Below are 24,664 nucleotides of genomic sequence, written 5' to 3'. Positions count from 1 at the left end.
AAAGCCTTGATCGACGTTTATAGTCCAGTCAAATTATTTTAATAATAATAATAGTGGAAAATCACCGATTGTGGATATTAATAGTCCAGTCGATATTTCCAAAGCCTTGATCGACGTTTATAGTCCAGTCAAATTATTTTAATAATAATAATAATAGTGGAAAATCACCGATTGTGGATATTAATAGTCCAGTCGATATTACCAAAGCCTTGATCGACATTTATAGTCCAGTCAAATTATTTTAATAATAATAATAATAGTGAAAAATCACCGATTGTGGATATTAATAGTCCAGTCGATATTTCCAAAGCCTTGATCGACGTTTATAGTCCAGTCAAATTATTTTAATAATAATAATAGTGGAAAATCACCGATTGTGGATATTAATAGTCCAGTCGATATTTCCAAAGCCTTGATCGACGTTTATAGTCCAGTCAAATTATTTTAATAATAATAATAGTGGAAAATCACCGATTGTGGATAATAATAGTCCAGTCGATATTTCCAAAGCCTTGATCGACGTTTATAGTCCAGTCAAATTATTTTAATAATAATAATAGTGGAAAATCACCGATTGTGGATATTAATAGTCCAGTCGATATTTCCAAAGCCTTGATCGACGTTTATAGTCCAGTCAAATTATTTTAATAATAATAATAGTGGAAAATCACCGATTGTGGATATTAATAGTCCAGTCGATATTTCCAAAGCCTTGATCGACGTTTATAGTCCAGTCAAATTATTTTAATAATAATAATAATAGTGGAAAATCACCGATTGTGGATATTAATAGTCCAGTCGATATTACCAAAGCCTTGATCGACATTTATAGTCCAGTCAAATTATTTTAATAATAATAATAATAGTGAAAAATCACCGATTGTGGATATTAATAGTCCAGTCGATATTTCCAAAGCCTTGATCGACGTTTATAGTCCAGTCAAATTATTTTAATAATAATAATAGTGGAAAATCACCGATTGTGGATATTAATAGTCCAGTCGATATTTCCAAAGCCTTGATCGACGTTTATAGTCCAGTCAAATTATTTTAATAATAATAATAGTGGAAAATCACCGATTGTGGATAATAATAGTCCAGTCGATATTTCCAAAGCCTTGATCGACGTTTATAGTCCAGTCAAATTATTTTAATAATAATAATAGTGGAAAATCACCGATTGTGGATATTAATAGTCCAGTCGATATTTCCAAAGCCTTGATCGACGTTTATAGTCCAGTCAAATTATTTTAATAATAATAATAGTGGAAAATCACCGATTGTGGATATTAATAGTCCAGTCGATATTTCCAAAGCCTTGATCGACGTTTATAGTCCAGTCAAATTATTTTAATAATAATAATAGTGGAAAATCACCGATTGTGGATAATAATAGTCCAGTCGATATTTCCAAAGCCTTGATCGACGTTTATAGTCCAGTCAAATTATTTTAATAATAATAATAATAGTGGAAAATCACCGATTGTGGATATTAATAGTCCAGTCGATATTACCAAAGCCTTGATCGACATTTATAGTCCAGTCAAATTATTTTAATAATAATAATAATAGTGAAAAATCACCGATTGTGGATATTAATAGTCCAGTCGATATTTCCAAAGCCTTGATCGACGTTTATAGTCCAGTCAAATTATTTTAATAATAATAATAGTGGAAAATCACCGATTGTGGATAATAATAGTCCAGTCGATATTTCCAAAGCCTTGATCGACGTTTATAGTCCAGTCAAATTATTTTAATAATAATAATAGTGGAAAATCACCGATTGTGGATATTAATAGTCCAGTCGATATTTCCAAAGCCTTGATCGACGTTTATAGTCCAGTCAAATTATTTTAATAATAATAATAGTGGAAAATCACCGATTGTGGATAATAATAGTCCAGTCGATATTTCCAAAGCCTTGATCGACGTTTATAGTCCAGTCAAATTATTTTAATAATAATAATAGTGGAAAATCACCGATTGTGGATATTAATAGTCCAGTCGATATTTCCAAAGCCTTGATCGACGTTTATAGTCCAGTCAAATTATTTTAATAATAATAATAGTGGAAAATCACCGATTGTGGATAATAATAGTCCAGTCGATATTTCCAAAGCCTTGATCGACGTTTATAGTCCAGTCAAATTATTTTAATAATAATAATAGTGGAAAATCACCGATTGTGGATATTAATAGTCCAGTCGATATTTCCAAAGCCTTGATCGACGTTTATAGTCCAGTCAAATTATTTTAATAATAATAATAGTGGAAAATCACCGATTGTGGATAATAATAGTCCAGTCGATATTTCCAAAGCCTTGATCGACGTTTATAGTCCAGTCAAATTATTTTAATAATAATAATAGTGGAAAATCACCGATTGTGGATAATAATAGTCCAGTCGATATTTCCAAAGCCTTGATCGACGTTTATAGTCCAGTCAAATTATTTTAATAATAATAATAGTGGAAAATCACCGATTGTGCATAATAATAGTCCAGTCGATATTTCCAAAGTCGATCAAGGACGTTTATAGTGCAGTCAAATTATTTTAATAATAATAATAGTGGAAAATCACCGATTGTGAGGTCGCGGGGGGTTTTTTCGGGATGATTGGGGCAGTTTCGGACAACTGGGAATTTGATTTAGGACGCCCTTGGTGCGGGCTGTACAAAATAAAAAATTTAATGCGATTTCTGATCGACTGAAAATAACTGAAAACAACTCATGATTTAGGACATTGTAAAGCGGCGAAATAAACGAATAGAGCAGAAAAAAAGAAAAAGACCGAACCACCGCCCTCATCCGGAATTAATAGCCATAACTCGACTTTCATTCGGGCCGTAAATTTCGAAGCATAAAAATCTCCTCGGGACATAAAGGCTCCGACGAAGCATAAATATTTGATGTAACAACACAAAGTTGAAGTAAAGTGCATTCGCGTGATACATTCACGGAAGCCTCTTCGACTCTTTTCACTTTAAACTCAATGTTGGCGTTTCCAACTTTCCAAAGCCATCTCGAAATCCGTATGAAATTTAACGTTCAATCGACCGTACATTAGAGCAAGAAACAAATTTTTTTCACCGGTTTTTCTATGAAAATAACTCTTCCCGAAGTGTTTTCTATACTTATTTTGAGGAAAACCAACATTAACTATCTCGGAAATGATTTTTATGGTTTCAGTTTTGAACCTGGAACCTCCTAACCTAACCTAACCTAATCAGGCGAAACCGATTCCAAAATATTAGATCAGGAACATTCCGACACAACACCATAGAATTTGTCTCTTAAAAGAAGTAGTTTTCTATAAAAAATAATGTACCAGGGGTCAAGAGGTATATTTGATCCCAGTTTTGATCTCTTCCGATAGGTTCAAATCCCGAACCAAATTATTAATTAGTGACCCAAAATTGATTGTCTTCATAGGAATGATCGAATGGACACTAAAGGGATGATAAAAGGGGTTGGTGGAGAATTTATGATAATGCAGTAGATCGACACTTCTGAAAATGTCGACTTCTCGTCGAAACCAAACTAAATATTTTAAATTTTTTTCCAAAGAAGTAGTTTTCTATAGAAAATAATGTACAAGTGACTAAGAGGTCTTTTCGATCCCAGTTTTGAACCTGGAACTTCCGATTCCTCTTCCGATAGGTTCAAATCCCGAACTAAAATATTAATTAGTGACCCAAAATGGATCCTCTTCATAGGCATGATCGAATGGACACTAAAGGGATGATAAAAGGGGTTGGTGGAGAATTTATGATAATGCAGTAGATCGACACTTCTGAAAATGTCGACTTCTCGTCGAAACCAAACTAAATATTTTAAATTTTTTTCCAAAGAAGTAGTTTTCTATAGAAAATAATGTACAAGTGACTAAGAGGTCTTTTCGATCCCAGTTTTGAACCTGGAACTTCCGATTCCTCTTCCGATAGGTTCAAATCCCGAACTAAAATATTAATTAGTGACCCAAAATTGATTGTCTTCATAGGAATGATCGAATGGACACTAAAGGGATGATAAAAGGGGTTGGTGGAGAATTTATGATAATGCAGTAGATCGACACTTCTGAAAATGTCGACTTCTCGTCGAAACCAAACTAAATACTTTAAATTTTTTTCCAAAGAAGCAGTTTTCTATAGAAAATAATGTACAAGTGACTAAGAGGTCTTTTCGATCCCAGTTTTGAACCTGGAACTTCCGATTCCTCTTCCGATAGGTTCAAATCCCGAACTAAAATATTAATTAGTGACCCAAAATGGATCCTCTTCATAGGCATGATCGAATGGACACTAAAGGGATGATAAAAGGGGTTGGTGGAGAATTTATGATAATGCAGTAGATCGACACTTCTGAAAATGTCGACTTCTCGTCGAAACCAAACTAAATACTTTAAATTTTTTTCCAAAGAAGCAGTTTTCTATAGAAAATAATGTACAAGTGACTAAGAGGTCTTTTCGATCCCAGTTTTGAACCTGGAACTTCCGATTCCTCTTCCGATAGGTTCAAATCCCGAACTAAAATATTAATTAGTGACCCAAAATGGATCCTCTTCATAGGCATGATCGAATGGACACTAAAGGGATGATAAAAGGGGTTGGTGGAGAATTTATGATAATGCAGTAGATCGACACTTCTGAAAATGTCGACTTCTCGTCGAAACCAAACTAAATACTTTAAATTTTTTTCCAAAGAAGCAGTTTTCTATAGAAAATAATGTACAAGTGACTAAGAGGTCTTTTCGATCCCAGTTTTGAACCTGGAACTTCCGATTCCTCTTCCGATAGGTTCAAATCCCGAACTAAAATATTAATTAGTGACCCAAAATTGATTGTCTTCATAGGAATGATCGAATGGACACTAAAGGGATGATAAAAGGGGTTGGTGGAGAATTTATGATAATGCAGTAGATCGACACTTCTGAAAATGTCGACTTCTCGTCGAAACCAAACTAAATATTTTAAATTTTTTTCCAAAGAAGTAGTTTTCTATAGAAAATAATGTACAAGTGACTAAGAGGTCTTTTCGATCCCAGTTTTGAACCTGGAACTTCCGATTCCTCTTCCGATAGGTTCAAATCCCGAACTAAAATATTAATTAGTGACCCAAAATGGATCCTCTTCATAGGCATGATCGAATGGACACTAAAGGGATGATAAAAGGGGTTGGTGGAGAATTTATGATAATGCAGTCGATCGACACTTCTGAAAATGTCGACTTCTCGTCGAAACCAAACTAAATATTTTAAATTTTTTTCCAAAGAAGTAGTTTTCTATAGAAAATAATGTACAAGTGACTAAGAGGTCTTTTCGATCCCAGTTTTGAACCTGGAACTTCCGATTCCTCTTCCGATAGGTTCAAATCCCGAACTAAAATATTAATTAGTGACCCAAAATGGATCCTCTTCATAGGCATGATCGAATGGACACTAAAGGGATGATAAAAGGGGTTGGTGGAGAATTTATGATAATGCAGTAGATCGACACTTCTGAAAATGTCGACTTCTCGTCGAAACCAAACTAAATACTTTAAATTTTTTTCCAAAGAAGCAGTTTTCTATAGAAAATAATGTACAAGTGACTAAGAGGTCTTTTCGATCCCAGTTTTGAACCTGGAACTTCCGATTCCTCTTCCGATAGGTTCAAATCCCGAACTAAAATATTAATTAGTGACCCAAAATGGATCCTCTTCATAGGCATGATCGAATGGACACTAAAGGGATGATAAAAGGGGTTGGTGGAGAATTTATGATAATGCAGTAGATCGACACTTCTGAAAATGTCGACTTCTCGTCGAAACCAAACTAAATACTTTACATTTTTTTCCAAAGAAGCAGTTTTCTATAGAAAATAATGTACAAGTGACTAAGAGGTCTTTTCGATCCCAGTTTTGAACCTGGAACTTCCGATTCCTCTTCCGATAGGTTCAAATCCCGAACTAAAATATTAATTAGTGACCCAAAATGGATCCTCTTCATAGGCATGATCGAATGGACACTAAAGGGATGATAAAAGGGGTTGGTGGAGAATTTATGATAATGCAGTAGATCGACACTTCTGAAAATGTCGACTTCTCGTCGAAACCAAACTAAATATTTTAAATTTTTTTCCAAAGAAGTAGTTTTCTATAGAAAATAATGTACAAGTGACTAAGAGGTCTTTTCGATCCCAGTTTTGAACCTGGAACTTCCGATTCCTCTTCCGATAGGTTCAAATCCCGAACCAAATTATTAATTAGTGACCCAAAATTGATCCTCACCATAGGAATGATCGATTTGTCAGTTAACCAGACGTAAAAAGCTGTTTAAAAAGGATCTATTTCAATATTTGATGCAGGATGGTGTTATTAGTTCTATAAGTGTGTCACACTGTATATTTTCATATTAAACGAATTATTATACTGTAAAATTCGATAAATGGACACTAACGGGGTTGGTAGAGAATTTTTGATAATCGACGCTTCTGAAAATGTCAACTTCTCGTCGAAACTAAACTAAATATTTTATTTAATTGAAATAATTTCGCTGAAATGTTTTTTTTTTCAAATCTTTTTATCAATTGTTAAAATATTATGTTAAAAATCGATATTTTCCACATTTTAACTGTTGAAATAATTCAAAATTACCTACAGACTTCGTATTATTGAATAAAAAATATCACCCTCGATTCTTTTCTTCGTTTATTACATTGTTAAAGTCTTCGGAGGGTAAAGTTGATAATTTACATCACATCTCGAACTTTTCAAATTCATTATTCATTTTATGGAAAGGCTTTCATTTGCATAAACGCGTTTGTTAACCCCCATCCCTGCCACCCGTATACTTTCCATGTTAATCACGCCATCCATAAATTTGTTTCGTCGCCCTCGTTTCCACTTTTTACAACCCGCCACTTTCGAAATACATACTACAACAAACTAAGTCGAATATTTATTTCAACTATACGTAAATTTTCAAAAAAAAACTATTAATTACGAATTATTTTCGAAATCCGGCAACTACGCACGTTTATTTATATATATATGTACCTACGAAGGTTGATATACGTCAAATTTGACATTGTCATTATAAAATTTGACATTTCCGTCGACTAAAATCGGTTGTTGTATCTAACAACCCTCGTATAACCGAAAATCAGTGTTGATGATGAAAGGTTAATCAAAATTTTTTTTCATTCAAAATGCCGCAACCCACAAAACTAATAGTACGTCAACTGTCATATTTATACACCCGCCACTCGATTCCACTCCTTATTACGGTTCTGCTTCCTATTCAGTACTCTACGAAGCGAGATAAAAAGAGATAGATATAATTTATCAACATTACTAGTATCGCCATCTATGCGTCGGCGTACTAATTCCAATGATTATTATTCGTATTAAAAAGTGTTTTGTGATAAAAATTTTCGTATAAAAACGTAACGGAATTATAAATTTGTACTTACGTGTCTTTCCTCGGCAGATGTGATACCTGCCAGCGCCATATCCATGGAAACGGCGGAAATAATGAAGAGCGCAATGGGAGGAGGGGCGGAAGTGACGACGGCGTCAACAGACACATGAAACAATTGAGATAAAAGTGTTACAAAATCGTTTTTTTTTTTTTTCATAACCGAAAACTTACACTAAGAAAAACGATACGTAAAACTACGTATAAATAATTATTTAAAACGTTAATATAGTTGAAAAAATCTTTAATCGGAATAACAGGATCGTAGAAATTAACGAATGTTTTATATTTACGAGGGTGGTACGAAAAAACGACGATTTTCAACTTGAAAGCTTTTTTTGAGCTAAATATTGACACCACTGTGATATTTCCGATTTATTTGACTACTATAGTGTCTTGTACTTTATATAAATGAGAAAACTTGTTAAATTTTTGACACGTAAAGTGTCAAATTGGTAAAAAATCGTGCGACACGCCGTTTGCAACAATTGGATCGAAGTTGGCACTTTGAAATGCTAGAATTGTCAAAAGATGGTGTTGCAACTGGAAATATTGTCAAAAATCGTTAATTGACACGATATTTTAAGCGATTTGGTAAAAAGAAATCACCATTTGACACCGACACTTAACGATTTCTTTATATTTACGAGGGTGGTACGAAAAAACGACGATTTTCAACTTGAAAGCTTTTTTTGAGCTAAATATTGACACCACTGTGATATTTCCGATTTATTTGACTACTATAGTGTCTTGTACTTTAAATAAATGAAAAAATTGTTAAATTTTTGACACGTAAAGTGTCAAATTGATAAAAAATCGTGCGACACGCCGTTTGCAACAATTGGATCGAAGTTGGCACTTTGAAATGCTAGAATTGTCAAAAGATGGTGTTGCAACTGGAAATATTGTCAAAAATCGTTGATTGACACGATATTTTAAGCGATTTGGTAAAAAGAAATCACCATTTGACACCGACACTTAACGATTTCTTTATATTTACGAGGGTGGTACGAAAAAACGACGATTTTCAACTTGAAAGCTTTTTTTGAGCTAAATATTGACACCACTGTGATATTTCCGATTTATTTGACTACTATAGTGTCTTGTACTTTAAATAAATGAAAAAATTGTTAAATTTTTGACACGTAAAGTGTCAAATTGATAAAAAATCGTGCGACACGCCGTTTGCAACAATTGGATCGAAGTTGGCACTTTGAAATGCTAGAATTGTCAAAAGATGGTGTTGCAACTGGAAATATTGTCAAAAATCGTTGATTGACACGATATTTTAAGCGATTTGGTAAAAAGAAATCACCATTTGACACCGACACTTAACGATTTCTTTATATTTACGAGGGTGGTACGAAAAAACGACGATTTTCAACTTGAAAGCTTTTTTTGAGCTAAATATTGACACCACTGTGATATTTCCGATTTATTTGACTACTATAGTGTCTTGTACTTTAAATAAATGAAAAAATTGTTAAATTTTTGACACGTAAAGTGTCAAATTGGTAAAAAATCGTGCGACACGCCGTTTGCAACAATTGGATCGAAGTTGGCACTTTGAAATGCTAGAATTGTCAAAAGATGGTGTTGCAACTGGAAATATTGTCAAAAATCGTTGATTGACACGATATTTTAAGCGATTTGGTAAAAAGAAATCACCATTTGACACCGACACTTAACGATTTCTTTATATTTACGAGGGTGGTACGAAAAAACGACGATTTTCAACTTGAAAGCTTTTTTTGAGCTAAATATTGACACCACTGTGATATTTCCGATTTATTTGACTACTATAGTGTCTTGTACTTTAAATAAATGAAAAAATTGTTAAATTTTTGACACGTAAAGTGTCAAATTGATAAAAAATCGTGCGACACGCCGTTTGCAACAATTGGATCGAAGTTGGCACTTTGAAATGCTAGAATTGTCAAAAGATGGTGTTGCAACTGGAAATATTGTCAAAAATCGTTAATTGACACGATATTTTAAGCGATTTGGTAAAAAGAAATCACCATTTGACACCGACACTTAACGATTTCTTTATATTTACGAGGGTGGTACGAAAAAAACGACGATTTTCAACTTGAAAGCTTTTTTTGAGCTAAATATTGACACCACTGTGATATTTCCGATTTATTTGACTACTATAGTGTCTTGTACTTTAAATAAATGGAAAAATTATTAAATTTTTGACACGTAAAGTGTCAAATTGGTAAAAAATCGTGCGACACGCCGTTTGCAACAATTGGATCGAAGTTGGCACTTTGAAATGCTAGAATTGTCAAAAGATGGTGTTGCAACTGGAAATATTGTCAAAAATCGTTAATTGACACGATATTTTAAGCGATTTTTGGTTTTTTCACAAAACACTAACCCAAAAATTAATCAAAGTCCCTAATCGAAAAGAAACAACCAGGAAATGAGATCCAGGATCGTAAGAGGCAGTTAGAACTGATTTTGAGATACATTATTGATACAAAAAAACTCCAAATGAAACAAAATAATAAAATAGAGTCGATTCTTCAACGCTCTAAGCTTCTAGTCAATTCGGAATCGTTTTTGGGTCGAATTCCTCTGTTGGAAACCGAGCTCCAAATCTCAATCCCGTAGAGTGCGATTCGTAAAGATATTTCATAGTATTTGGTCACGTGATTGTATCAGGATCCGTTGCTCGTAGCCTCGATACTCAACGAGCAGTTAAAAATGATATTTTATGCTCAGAAAGGATCGAATCCTGAACCTCATCGCGAGTTTTCTTTCTAAACTAACTTAACCGTTTGCAAAAACTGTGTCATGGTTTTAAATTTGTCGACGCGACCTTTTTGTTTGATTTATCCCCGCCGTTGTTGCGAATCCCCCCAATTTGTTCCGAGAGAAAGGGAAAAGGGCGAAAGTGTAAATTACTTCTGAACGTCGTCGCGTCCTTTGACTTTCCAGCTCGCGACTTATGAAGTTAATTAAGTTTAATTTATATTTAATTATTTTTTATAGAACGGTAAATTTCGAGTTTGAAATTTTCTTCACGTCCGCCATTTTGTTTTTTGGAATTTTCATCATTAATTTTGATTCTGTAGTTTCAAAACCCCATTAGATCTCATAATAATCAATTTATTTCGTTTCTCTCTAGATTTATATGGATTTTTAGATATATTTTGATCGTATCTCGTCCGCCATTTTGTTTTTTGAAACTTTGATCGTTGATTTTGGATCAACAGTCTCAAAAACCCACGTACATCTCAAATTTCCCAATTTATATGATTTCTGTTTAGAATTATGTTGATTTTTAGATATTTTTTCATTGTATCTCGTTCGCCATTTTGTTTTTTGGAATTTTAATCATTAATTTTGATTCTGTAGTTTCAAAACCCCATTAGATCTCATAATAATCAATTTATTTCGTTTCTCTCTAGATTTATATGGATTTTTAGATATATTTTGATCGTATCTCGTCCGCCATTTTGTTTTTTGAAATTTTGATCGTTAATTTTGATTCAATAGTCTCAAAAACGTATATTCATATTATATTTTACAATTTATCTAGTTTTTGTTTATAATTATGTTGATTTTTAGATATTTCTTCATTGTATCTCGTTCGCCATTTTGTTTTTTGGAATTTTAATCATTAATTCGGATTCAGATGCCTCAAAAACCCATGTACACCTCAAATTTTCCAATTTATCTGCTTTTTGTTTAAAATTATGTCCATTTTTATATATATTTTGACCGTATCTTGTCCGCCATTTTGTTTTTTGGAATTTTCATCATTAATTTTGATTCTGTAGTTTCAAAACCCCATTAGATCTCATAATAATCAATTTATTTCGTTTCTCTCTAGATTTATATGGATTTTTAGATATATTTTGATCGTATCTCGTCCGCCATTTTGTTTTTTGAAATTTTGATCGTTAATTTTGATTCAATAGTCTCAAAAACTTATGTACATATTATATTTCACAATTTATCTGCTTTTTGTTTGGAATTATGTTATTTTTTAGATATTTCCTGTTGATATCTCGTCCTTCATTTTGTTTTTTGAAATTTTAATAATTTATTCGGATTTAAATGCCTCAAAAACTCATTAATATCTCAAATTACTCCAATTTATACGATTTGTGTTTATAATCATGTTCATTTTTAGGTATTTCTTGTTGATATCTCGTCCGCCATTTTGTTTTTTGAAACTTTGATCGTTGATTTTGGATCAACAGTCTCAAAAACGTATATACATATTATATTTCACAATTTATCTGCTTTCTGTTTGGAATTATGTCAGTTTTTAGATATTTTTCGACTGTATCTCGTCCGCCATTTTGTTTTTCGAAATTTTGATCGTTGATTTGGATTCGGTAGCCTTTAAAACCCATGTAGATCACATATTTCATAATTTATCTGATTTTTGTTTGGAATTATGTCAGTTTTTAGATATTTTTCGACCGTATCTCGTCCGCCATTTTGTTTTTCGAAATTTTGATCGTTGATTTGGATTCGGTAGCCTTCAAAACCCATGTAGATCACATATTTTTCAATTTATTTGATTTATGTTTAGAATTATATCCATTTTTAGATATTTCTTGATGATATTTCGTTCGCCATTTTGTTTTTTCGAAATTTTGATCGTGGATTCATATTCTATTAGCTTCAAAAATCATGTACATCTCAAATTTTAAAATTTATTTGATTGCTGTTTAGAATTATGTCCATTTTTAGATAATTTTTTACTGTTTCTCGTCCGCCATTTTGTTTTTTCGAAATTTTGATCATTAAATCGGATTCAGCAGCCTTAAAAACTAATGTACAACTCAAATTTTCCAATTTATCTGCTTTTTGTTCATAATTATGTTGATTTTTAGATATTTTTTCATAGTATCTCGATTGCCATTTTGTTTTTTCGAAATTTTGATCGTTAATTTTGGATCAATAGTCACAAAAATCCATGTACATCTCATATTTCACACTTTATCTGCTTTTTCTTTGGAATTATGTTAGTTTTTAGATATTTTTCGACTGTATCTCGTCCGCCATTTTGTTTTTTAAAATTTTGATCGTTAATTTTGGAGCAATAGTTTCAAAAACTTATGTACATATCTTATTATACAATTTATCTGGTTTTTGTTTGGAATTATGTCAGTTTTTAGATATTTTTCGACTGTATATCGTCCGCCATTTTGTTTTTCGAAATTTTGATCGTTGATTCGGATTCGGTAGCATCGAAAACCCACATATATCACATATTTTCCACTTCATTTGATTTATGTTTAGAATTATATCCATTTTTAGATAATTCTTGTTGGTATCTCGTCCGCCATTTTGTTTTTTCGAAATTTTGATCATTAAATCGGATTCAGCAGCCTTAAAAACTAATGAACATCTCATATTTCACGATTTATCTGCTTTTTGTTCATAATTATGTTGATTTTTAGATATTTTCTCATTGTATTTCGATCGCCATTTTGTTTTTTCGAAATTTTGATCATTAAATCGGATTCTATTAGCTTTAAAAACAAAAAACAAACATTTTTTCAAACCCTTATTTTGCACTTTTTCGACGCCTTCGTAGTCTGAAAATTCCCGAAGACGGACCTGTTGTTTTTCCCGCAAGTATTTCGGAGGGGTAACTCGGAAATTTTTCGAGTTTTGGCAACGTCGGTTCATTAGAAAATTTTCAAAACTGATGCGAACGTCGTCGATTTAAATCGGGGTGGTGTGTGTCTAATAAAAAGACAATTCCGGGAAGCCGTCGGAAACGATCGTAAATTTGATTTTACAACCGACATTATCTTTAAAATACATTTAATTTCGCACGAAAATTTCGAGTTTCCATAAAGTCGCTTTAAAATTTGATTAGGGAGTTTCGTTTATGGACTAACATCAATTTCGACGACACATTTTGAGTTTTTTCTTTGATTTTCCACTCGTTTTTCCAATTTTTCGTTAGTTCGACTTTGTCGAAAGCTCTCTTCATGTCTACGAACGCAGCGTTTGTTTTACGATGGACAAATACGAAAAACTGAATTTTGCGTATGAAAATCAATCAAGTTACGATTCTGTATAAGTATCCCTTCGGCGTTCACCCTTATATATTCACCCATTCTTTTTTTTTTCGTTATCCTTTCATCCCTAACGTTGCGGGATGAAAAATTCTCATCCTATCCTCTGGAATTCATTCCAGATAGTTGATTTCGGTAATACTTACCTTGTTCGCGATCCGGGATTGTTTTTAAATCGATTCAGGGGCGACGCAATTTTATATTTCGGTTTTTAAATTGATAAATAAAAGGAAAACGCTGAAAATGTGAAACAATCCTTTTAATATGTGGATGTTTTATTGAATATCCTGTTTTATATTTATTTAATCTCTTGTAATAGCTAATTGACTGTGGCTTGACTGAGTACTAACACATCCGCCATTTTGTTTTTTGAAATTTTGATCGTCGATTCGGCTTCAGCTGATTCAAAAACCCGTGTAGATCTCATATTTTTCTATTTACTTGTTATTTTTTAAGAATTATGTCCATTTTTGGATATTTTTTTACTGTATCTCGTCGGCCATTTTGTTTTTTGGAATTTTGATCATTAATTCGGATTCAGTAGCCTTAAAAACTAATGTACATCTTAAATTTTCCAATTTATGATTGAAATTATGTCCATTTTTATAAATATTTTGACTGAATCTTGTGCGCCATTTTGTTTTTTGAAATTTTGATCATTGATTCGGCTTCTGCTGACTCAAAAATCCGTGTAGATCTCATATTTTTCAATTTACTTGTTATTTTTTAGAATTATATCCATTTTTGGATATTTTTCGACTGTATCTCGTCCGCCATTTTGTTTTTTGGAATTTTAATAATTGATTCGGCTTCTGCTGACTCAAAAACCCGTGTAGATCTCATATTTTTCAATTTACTAGTTATTTTTTTAGAATTATATCCATTTTTCGATATTTTTTGACTGTATCTCGTCCGCCATTTTGTTTTTTGAAATTTTGATCATTAATTCGGACTCAGATGCCTCAAAAACCCATGTACATATCAAATTTCGCAATTTATATGATTTATGATTAAAATTATGTCCATTTTTAGATATTTTTTTTACTGTATCTCGTCCGCCATTTTGTTTTTTGAAATTTTGATCATTAATTCGGATTCAGTAGCCTTAAAAACTAATGTGCATCTTAAATTTTCCAATTTATGATTGAAATTATGTCCATTTTTATAAATATTTTGACTGAATCTTGTGCGCCATTTTGTTTTTTGAAATTTTGATCATTGATTCGGCTTCTGCTGACTCAAAAACCCGTGTAGATCTCATATTTTTCTATTTACTTGTTATTTTTTAAGAATTATGTCCATTTTTGGATATTTTTTGACTGTATCTTGTCGGCTATTTTGTTTTTTTGAAATTTTGTTAATTAATTCAGTTTCAGATGCTTCAAAAATCCATGTGCATCTGAAATTATCCAATTTATATGATTTTTGTTTATAATTATGTTGATTTTTATATATAATTTGACTGAATCTCTTCCGCCATTTTATTTTTTGAAATTTTGATCATTAATTCGGACTCAGATGCCTCAAAAACCCATGTAAATCTCAAATTTCCCAATTTATTTGATTTATGATTACAATTATGTCCATTTTTATATATATTTTGATCGTATCTCGTCCGCCATTTTGTTTTTTGGAATTTTAATAATTGATTCGGCTTCTGCTGACTCAAAAACCCGTGTAGATCTCATATTTTTCAATTTACTGGTTATTTTTTTATAATTATGTTCATTTTTATATATACTTTGACTGAATCTCTTCCGCCATTTTATTTTTTGAAATTAAGATCGTTGATTCGGCTTCGGCTGACTTAAAAACCCATGTGCATCTGAAATTATCCAATTTATCATGATTTTTGTTTATAATTATGTTGATTTTTAGATATTTTTCGACTATATCTAATCCGCCATTTTGTTTTTCGAAATTTTGATCATTAATACGGACTCAGATGCCTCAAAAACCCATGTAAATCTCAAATTTCCCAATTTATATGATTTATAATTACTATTATGTCCATTTTTATATATATTTTCACCGTATCTTATCCGCCATTTTGTTTTTTGAAATTTTGATAGTTCATTTTGATTCAATAGTCTCAAAAACCCACATACATTTCAAATTTTCCAATTTATCTGCTTTTTGTTTAAAATTATGTCCATTTTTATATATATTTTGACCGTATCTCGTCCGCCATTTTGTTTTTTGGAATTTTAATCATTAATTTTGATTCTGTGGTTCCAAAACCCCATTAGATCTCATAATAATCAATTTATTTCATTCTCTTTAGATTTATATGGATTTTTAGATATATTTTGACCGTATCTCGTCCGCCATTTTGTTTTTTGAAATTTTGATCATTAATTCGGATTCAGCAGTCAGTCAAAAACCCATATACATACGAAATATCCCAATTTACATGATTTCTGTTTAGAATTATGTCCATTTTCAGATATTTCTTATCTGTATCTCGTCCGCCATTTTAATTTTCGCCATTTTAACTTTTGATTCGAATCCAGCAATCTCTGTATACGTTATATCTCGCAAATCGAGAACATTTCTTACCAAATACGCCCTTGTTATTTTAATTTCATCCCCAAGAGCTTTAAAAAACCATATTTCGTCCGGATTTTTTTTTTTGGGGGGGGGTCAAATTAAAAAAAAAATCGAAACTTACCGCTATTCGATTTGACATCGTCCGGCCTGTGCAGATCCGGTTTCGAAGCCAACATAGAAAGAGGATGTTGAGCAGGTAAACCGCCGGATAGACCCAAGAGACTAGCCGCCGTACTAGGCGGAGCACCGCCTAAACTAGGGTGAGGAATCATCGGTATAGGGGGCGCCGCGTGCGTCGGAAGCTGTTGCGCGTGCATTTGCTGCAGCAATCTCGGTAAATCGGGCCTTTGTTGCTGAAACAAAACGAAAAAAAAATCGGTACATTCTGAAAACGAAACCCTTTACGCCGTTGGGGTCGAAATCCGCGATAATTACACAATAAAACTGTAAATAACATCCGAAAGGGCCAACTCGAAAAGAACAAAAAAAAAACCCGCTCAATTTTTAATCCTTTTTGTCTATCTCTCTCTCTTTCGGAGAGGACAAAGGGCCTCTGCCAGATGATGCCGCCGTAAAAAGCTACTACCGACCAGCGGGACTATCATAATCCAATTAGCATTCTATGTGGATGACGCAAGGGGGCGCTGATGTCGAATGCCAACTTTTTAAATTAAAAGTCCGGGGAGTCTACAGGGGCGGCACGACAACTTTACATAATCTTCACGCTAGATATTTAATATCAGATCGAGTCTGATCTTTCTTTGGTCTATGGAATCACCCAAAAGCGAATTAAAAAGTTAATCTAGAGGAAAAATCCGAGTTTGGTGTCTAAATTATCGTTTTTCCAATCACCAGCCTCATTAAACTCAATATTCTGATCACTATCATCAATAACGATCTCGAAAACGATGTAGAACTTTCTGAAACCCAAGGCAGTACGACAGATCGAGTCTGATCTTTCCTAGGATCTTTCCTTGATCTATGGAATCGCCCAAAAGCGAATTAAAAAGTTAATCTAGAGGAAAAGTCCGAGTTTGGTGTCTAAATTATCGTTTTTCCAATCACCAGCCTCATTAAACTCAATATTCTGATCACTATCATCAATAACGATCTCGAAAACGATCTAGAACTTTCTGAAACCCAAGGCAGTACGACAGATCGAGTCTGATCTTTCCTAGGATCTTTCCTTGATCTATGGAATCACCCAAACGCAAAATAAAAAGTTAATCTAGAGGAAAAGTCCGAGTTTGGTGTCTAAATTATCGTTTTTCCAATCACCAGCTTCATTAAACTCAATATTCTGATCACTATCATCAATAACGATCTCGAAAACGATCTAGAACTTTCTGAAACCCAAGGCAGTACGACAGATCGAGTCTGATCTTTCCTAGGATCTTTCCTTGATCTATGGAATCACCCAAAAGCGAATTAAAAAGTTAATATAGAGGAAAAGTCCGAGTTTGGTGTCTAAATTATCGTTTTTCCAATCACCAGCCTCATTAAACTCAATATTCTGATCACTATCATCAATAACGATCTCGAAAACGATCTAGAACTTTCTGAAACCCAAGGCAGTACGACAGATCGAGTCTGATCTTTCCTACGATCTTTCCTTGATCTATGGAATCACCCAAACGCAAAATAAAAAGTTAATCTAGAGGAAAAATCCGAGTTTGGTGTCTAAATTATCGTTTTTCCAATCACCAGCTTCATTAAACTCAATATTCTGATCACTATCATCAATAACGATCTCGAAAACGATGTAGAACTTTCTGAAACCCAAGGCAGTACGACAGATCGAGTCTGATCTTTCCTACGATCTTTCCTTGATCTATGGAATCACCCAAACGCAAAATAAAAAGTTAATCTAGAGGAAAAGTCCGAGTTTGGTGTCTAAATTATCGTTTTTCGAATCACCAGCCTCATTAAACTCAATATTCTGATCACTATCATCAATAACGATCTCGAAAACGATGTAGAACTTTCTGAAACCCAAGGCAGTACGACAGATCGAGTCTGATCTTTCCTACGATCTTTCCTTGATCTATGGAATCACCCAAACGCAAAATAAAAAGTTAATCTAGAGGAAAAGTCCGAGTTTGGTGTCTAAATTATCGTTTTTCGAATCACCAGCCTCATTAAACTCAATATTCTGATCACTATCATCAATAACGATCTCGAAAACGATCTAGAACTTTCTGAAACCCAAGGCAGTACGACAGATCGAGTCTGATCTTTCCTACGATCTTTCCTTGATCTATGGAATCACCCAAACGCAAAATAAAAAGTTAATCTAGAGGAAAAGTCCGAGTTTGGTGTCTAAATTATCGTTTTTCCAATCACCAGCCTCATTAAACTCAATATTCTGATCACTATCATCAATAACGATCTCGAAAACGATCTAGAACTTTCTGAAACCCAAGGCAGTACGACAGATCGAGTCTGATCTTTCCTACGATCTTTCCTTGATCTATGGAATCACCCAAAAGCGAATTAAAAAGTTAATCTAGAGGAAAAGTCCGAGTTTGGTGTCTAAATTATCGTTTTTCCAATCACCAGCCTCATTAAACTCAATATTCTGATCACTATCATCAATAACGATCTCGAAAACGATCTAGAACTTTCTGAAACCCAAGGCAGTACGACAGATCGAGTCTGATCTTTCCTACGATCTTTCCTTGATCTATGGAATCACCCAAAAGCGAATTAAAAAGTTAATCTAGAGGAAAAGTCCGAGTTTGGTGTCTAAATTATCGTTTTTCGAATCACCAGCCTCATTAAACTCAATATTCTGATCACTATCATCAATAACGATCTCGAAAACGATGTAGAACTTTCTGAAACCCAAGGCAGTACGACAGATCGAGTCTGATCTTTCCTACGATCTTTCCTTGATCTATGGAATCACCCAAACGCAAAATAAAAAGTTAATCTAGAGGAAAAGTCCGAGTTTGGTGTCTAAATTATCGTTTTTCGAATCACCAGCCTCATTAAACTCAATATTCTGATCACTATCATCAATAACGATCTCGAAAACGATCTAGAACTTTCTGAAACCCAAGGCAGTACGACAGATCGAGTCTGATCTTTCCTACGATCTTTCCTTGATCTATGGAATCACCCAAAAGCGAATTAAAAAGTTAATCTAGAGGAAAAGTCCGAGTTTGGTGTCTAAATTATCGTTTTTCCAATCACCAGCCTCATTAAACTCAATATTCTGATCACTATCATCAATAACGATCTCGAAAACGATCTAGAACTTTCTGAAACCCAAGGCAGTACGACAGATCGAGTCTGATCTTTCCTACGATCTTTCCTTGATCTATGGAATCACCCAAAAGCGAATTAAAAAGTTAATCTAGAGGAAAAGTCCGAGTTTGGTGTCTAAATTATCGTTTTTCGAATCACCAGCCTCATTAAACTCAATATTCTGATCACTATCATCAATAACGATCTCGAAAACGATGTAGAACTTTCTGAAACCCAAGGCAGTACGACAGATCGAGTCTGATCTTTCCTACGATCTTTCCTTGATCTATGGAATCACCCAAACGCAAAATAAAAAGTTAATCTAGAGGAAAAGTCCGAGTTTGGTGTCTAAATTATCGTTTTTCCAATCACCAGCCTCATTAAACTCAATATTCTGATCACTATCATCAATAACGATCTCGAAAACGATCTAGAACTTTCTGAAACCCAAGGCAGTACGACAGATCGAGTCTGATCTTTCCTACGATCTTTCCTTGATCTATGGAATCACCCAAAAGCGAATTAAAAAGTTAATCTAGAGGAAAAGTCCGAGTTTGGTGTCTAAATTATCGTTTTTCCAATCACCAGCCTCATTAAACTCAATATTCTGATCACTATCATCAATAACGATCTCGAAAACGATCTAGAACTTTCTGAAACCCAAGGCAGTACGACAGATCGAGTCTGATCTTTCCTACGATCTTTCCTTGATCTATGGAATCACCCAAAAGCGAATTAAAAAGTTAATCTAGAGGAAAAGTCCGAGTTTGGTGTCTAAATTATCGTTTTTCGAATCACCAGCCTCATTAAACTCAATATTCTGATCACTATCATCAATAACGATCTCGAAAACGATGTAGAACTTTCTGAAACCCAAGGCAGTACGACAGATCGAGTCTGATCTTTCCTACGATCTTTCCTTGATCTATGGAATCACCCAAACGCAAAATAAAAAGTTAATCTAGAGGAAAAGTCCGAGTTTGGTGTCTAAATTATCGTTTTTCCAATCACCAGCCTCATTAAACTCAATATTCTGATCACTATCATCAATAACGATCTCGAAAACGATCTAGAACTTTCTGAAACCCAAGGCAGTACGACAGATCGAGTCTGATCTTTCCTACGATCTTTCCTTGATCTATGGAATCACCCAAAAGCGAATTAAAAAGTTAATCTAGAGGAAAAGTCCGAGTTTGGTGTCTAAATTATCGTTTTTCCAATCACCAGCTTCATTAAACTCAATATTCTGATCACTATCATCAATAACGATCTCGAAAACGATCTAGAACTTTCTGAAACCCAAGGCAGTACGACAGATCGAGTCTGATCTTTCCTACGATCTTTCCTTGATCTATGGAATCACCCAAAAGCGAATTAAAAAGTTAATCTAGAGGAAAAATCCGAGTTTGGTGTCTAAATTATCGTTTTTCCAATCACCAGCCTCATTAAACTCAATATTCTGATCACTATCATCAATAACGATCTCGAAAACGATCTAGAACTTTCTGAAACCCAAGGCAGTACGACAGATCGAGTCTGATCTTTCCTAGGATCTTTCCTTGATCTATGGAATCGCCCAAAAGCGAATTAAAAAGTTAATCTAGAGGAAAAGTCCGAGTTTGGTGTCTAAATTATCGTTTTTCGAATCACCAGCCTCATTAAACTCAATATTCTGATCACTATCATCAATAACGATCTCGAAAACGATCTAGAACTTTCTGAAACCCAAGGCAGTACGACAGATCGAGTCTGATCTTTCCTACGATCTTTCCTTGATCTATGGAATCACCCAAACGCAAAATAAAAAGTTAATCTAGAGGAAAAGTCCGAGTTTGGTGTCTAAATTATCGTTTTTCCAATCACCAGCTTCATTAAACTCAATATTCTGATCACTATCATCAATAACGATCTCGAAAACGATCTAGAACTTTCTGAAACCCAAGGCAGTACGACAGATCGAGTCTGATCTTTCCTACGATCTTTCCTTGATCTATGGAATCACCCAAAAGCGAATTAAAAAGTTAATCTAGAGGAAAAATCCGAGTTTGGTGTCTAAATTATCGTTTTTCCAATCACCAGCTTCATTAAACTCAATATTCTGATCACTATCATCAATAACGATCTCGAAAACGATCTAGAACTTTCTGAAACCCAAGGCAGTACGACAGATCGAGTCTGATCTTTCCTACGATCTTTCCTTGATCTATGGAATCACCCAAACGCAAAATAAAAAGTTAATCTAGAGGAAAAGTCCGAGTTTGGTGTCTAAATTATCGTTTTTCCAATCACCAGCTTCATTAAACTCAATATTCTGATCACTATCATCAATAACGATCTCGAAAACGATCTAGAACTTTCTGAAACCCAAGGCAGTACGACAGATCGAGTCTGATCTTTCCTACGATCTTTCCTTGATCTATGGAATCACCCAAACGCAAAATAAAAAGTTAATCTAGAGGAAAAGTCCGAGTTTGGTGTCTAAATTATCGTTTTTCCAATCACCAGCTTCATTAAACTCAATATTCTGATCACTATCATCAATAACGATCTCGAAAACGATCTAGAACTTTCTGAAACCCAAGGCAGTACGACAGATCGAGTCTGATCTTTCCTACGATCTTTCCTTGATCTATGGAATCACCCAAACGCAAAATAAAAAGTTAATCTAGAGGAAAAGTCCGAGTTTGGTGTCTAAATTATCGTTTTTCCAATCACCAGCTTCATTAAACTCAATATTCTGATCACTATCATCAATAACGATCTCGAAAACGATCTAGAACTTTCTGAAACCCAAGGCAGTACGACAGATCGAGTCTGATCTTTCCTACGATCTTTCCTTGATCTATGGAATCACCCAAACGCAAAATAAAAAGTTAATCTAGAGGAAAAGTCCGAGTTTGGTGTCTAAATTATCGTTTTTCCAATCACCAGCTTCATTAAACTCAATATTCTGATCACTATCATCAATAACGATCTCGAAAACGATCTAGAACTTTCTGAAACCCAAGGCAGTACGACAGATCGAGTCTGATCTTTCCTACGATCTTTCCTTGATCTATGGAATCACCCAAAAGCGAATTAAAAAGTTAATCTAGAGGAAAAATCCGAGTTTGGTGTCTAAATTATCGTTTTTCCAATCACCAGCTTCATTAAACTCAATATTCTGATCACTATCATCAATAACGATCTCGAAAACGATCTAGAACTTTCTGAAACCCAAGGCAGTACGACAGATCGAGTCTGATCTTTCCTACGATCTTTCCTTGATCTATGGAATCACCCAAACGCAAATTAAAAAGTTAATCTAGAGGAAAAGTCCGAGTTTGGTGTCTAAATTATCGTTTTTCCAATCACCAGCTTCATTAAACTCAATATTCTGATCACTATCATCAATAACGATCTCGAAAACGATCCAGAACTTTCTGAAACCCAAGGCAGTACGACAGATCGAGTCTGATCTTTGAATAAGACAGCAATTTCAATGTTTGCCAGTCGTATTCTTTCTTGTCGTAAACGTGATCATTAGTGTTAGATCTGGAGATCTGGGTGGCCGGATTAATAAACTTCCACATCCTATAAATGTTTGTTCGATCTAAAAAATGACCAATGACGCTTTCAGTCCTCTACTGGTAGACATAAAGTTCTTAAAATAGTTTTTCGTGACATTTTTCGTTATAATTTGTCGTCATTTAATTGCGCACCTAAATTTGCGGTCTGCTAGATTACCAGATTTGAATCCTTTTACTTTTCGCCCCTAATAGAAGTAAATTCAGTAAATCTTTCGTCCCTTCGCGTATTTTTGACCGACGTACGGGGTCGAAAGTTGAAATCTCGAGGATCGAAAAGATATTTTTGATATAAAAAAAATCAAAAAAACAAAAAATTTACCTTTTTGTTGAGATCGATAATGCAGGAACCGTCCGGTTTTATTTTCGATTATTGTTTCGGCGTTTGAACCCTTATTAATTGATGCTTCATACCAGATTTTTATCGTTTTACGTTTTACGCTTTTCATGCAAGAATTTTAATTAAAACGGACGTTTTTCGTTTCGATAATATTTCATCGGATTCGTCGGAAAATAAAAAACTTTCCACTGATACAGGATTTGAGGTTATAATTTCGGATTATGTCGTTTAAAACGTCAAATTTCATTATGTCAATGTCAAATTTGATATATTCGAGGCGGTATTGCCATATCTCAAAAATTTAAGTAGCAACCGATATTTGGGGTACATCGTGGTACTCCAACCAATCTCCGGTTATTATCTGGACCTTGTGGAAGATTAGAAACTGTAGATTTTTGATCTTGAAGTTTTTTTGAACACCCACCAAGCCAATTTGCGTCCAAACAAAACCAAATCCTGTACTGCAGTGTCTGCTCGGATCTTTGCTACATTAAACTTGATCTGACAGCTCCCAATCCATTCCAGACAGTTGTTGATGGTGTCGGGAGTTAATTCGATCGATCTTTTCGGGGTCAAAATCGACAAACACCCGTTATTGGTATGGCTATTACATCAACGAGAAATCTACTCGCAAAAACATAAACACTCCGATCAAAATGTCGAAAATGTCGCCTCGTATATATTTTCCGAGAGGAAAAACATATTTTTCAAATAGGGTAAAGCGGAAAGAACTTCTCGAGGGAGTATACGAACCTTATCGTCCTTTCTCTACTTCCCTAATCAACATTCCGATCACCTTTGGACTTTATCAAGCGGAGGCTCCCCCAATTCCCGACAGGAAAATTAAGTGGATTCAACATACCGTTTACAACAAGGGTTGATTTTCCTTCTAAAATTTCTCGCTAAATATATTAATTGGAGTTTTTGTTGTAACGATGATTCTTTAATCTTTTCTGTTTATATTGCGATGTTTGTCCTACGATTTTTTATTGAGAAATCGATGGGGAAATACGTCGAGGCGCTAGGTGGACGTTTTACGTCATTGGGGATGAAAAAGATATCGAGAAATAAGAATCCGTCTCCACCGAGACCATTGGTGAACGTACGAGGGTTGTTTGAAACATCCATCTTGGTTAAAAAATGAAAAAAAATTTTCAAAGTCAAAACTACGAATTTTTGATTAATCCACCGTACAATCCTTATTTAGCACTTAGTGATTTCTATTTTTTCCTCTCTCTCTCTCTTTGATCGAATTTTTTTTTTGGTGAAAATGACAAATAAGCTTCCGTACTATTGGATTTAATATTTAACGGCGTTCATAAGTTTGTACTAAAAGCTTTATAAAAACTAAAATATAATAAAGTTGGGGAAATGTGCTTGGGAAAGATCGTAAATTTCGACGTATTTTTATGCCCCTTTCACACGTTGCGGTTTTAACAAGATT

General features: G+C 33.9%; 1 protein-coding gene across 1 annotated transcript in view; it reads right to left on the bottom strand.

The window, feature by feature from the left end:
* Window positions 1–24,664, bottom strand: part of LOC130450394 (transducin-like enhancer protein 4) — a 156,817-nt gene that overhangs the window by 32,890 nt on the left and 99,263 nt on the right. Inside the window, exons 5-6 of the mRNA XM_056788768.1 lie at window positions 16,187–16,418; window positions 7,455–7,480 (exon numbers count right to left, since the gene is read on the bottom strand). Of these exons, the coding sequence (XP_056644746.1) occupies window positions 7,455–7,480; window positions 16,187–16,418 (258 nt within the window). The remainder of the gene's footprint in view (window positions 1–7,454; window positions 7,481–16,186; window positions 16,419–24,664) is intronic.

This window comes from Diorhabda sublineata, chromosome 11 (genome assembly GCF_026230105.1).
Source record: "Diorhabda sublineata isolate icDioSubl1.1 chromosome 11, icDioSubl1.1, whole genome shotgun sequence".
NCBI classification, from domain to species: domain Eukaryota; kingdom Metazoa; phylum Arthropoda; class Insecta; order Coleoptera; family Chrysomelidae; genus Diorhabda; species Diorhabda sublineata.
This window is presented reverse-complemented; position numbering and strand designations above follow the sequence as displayed.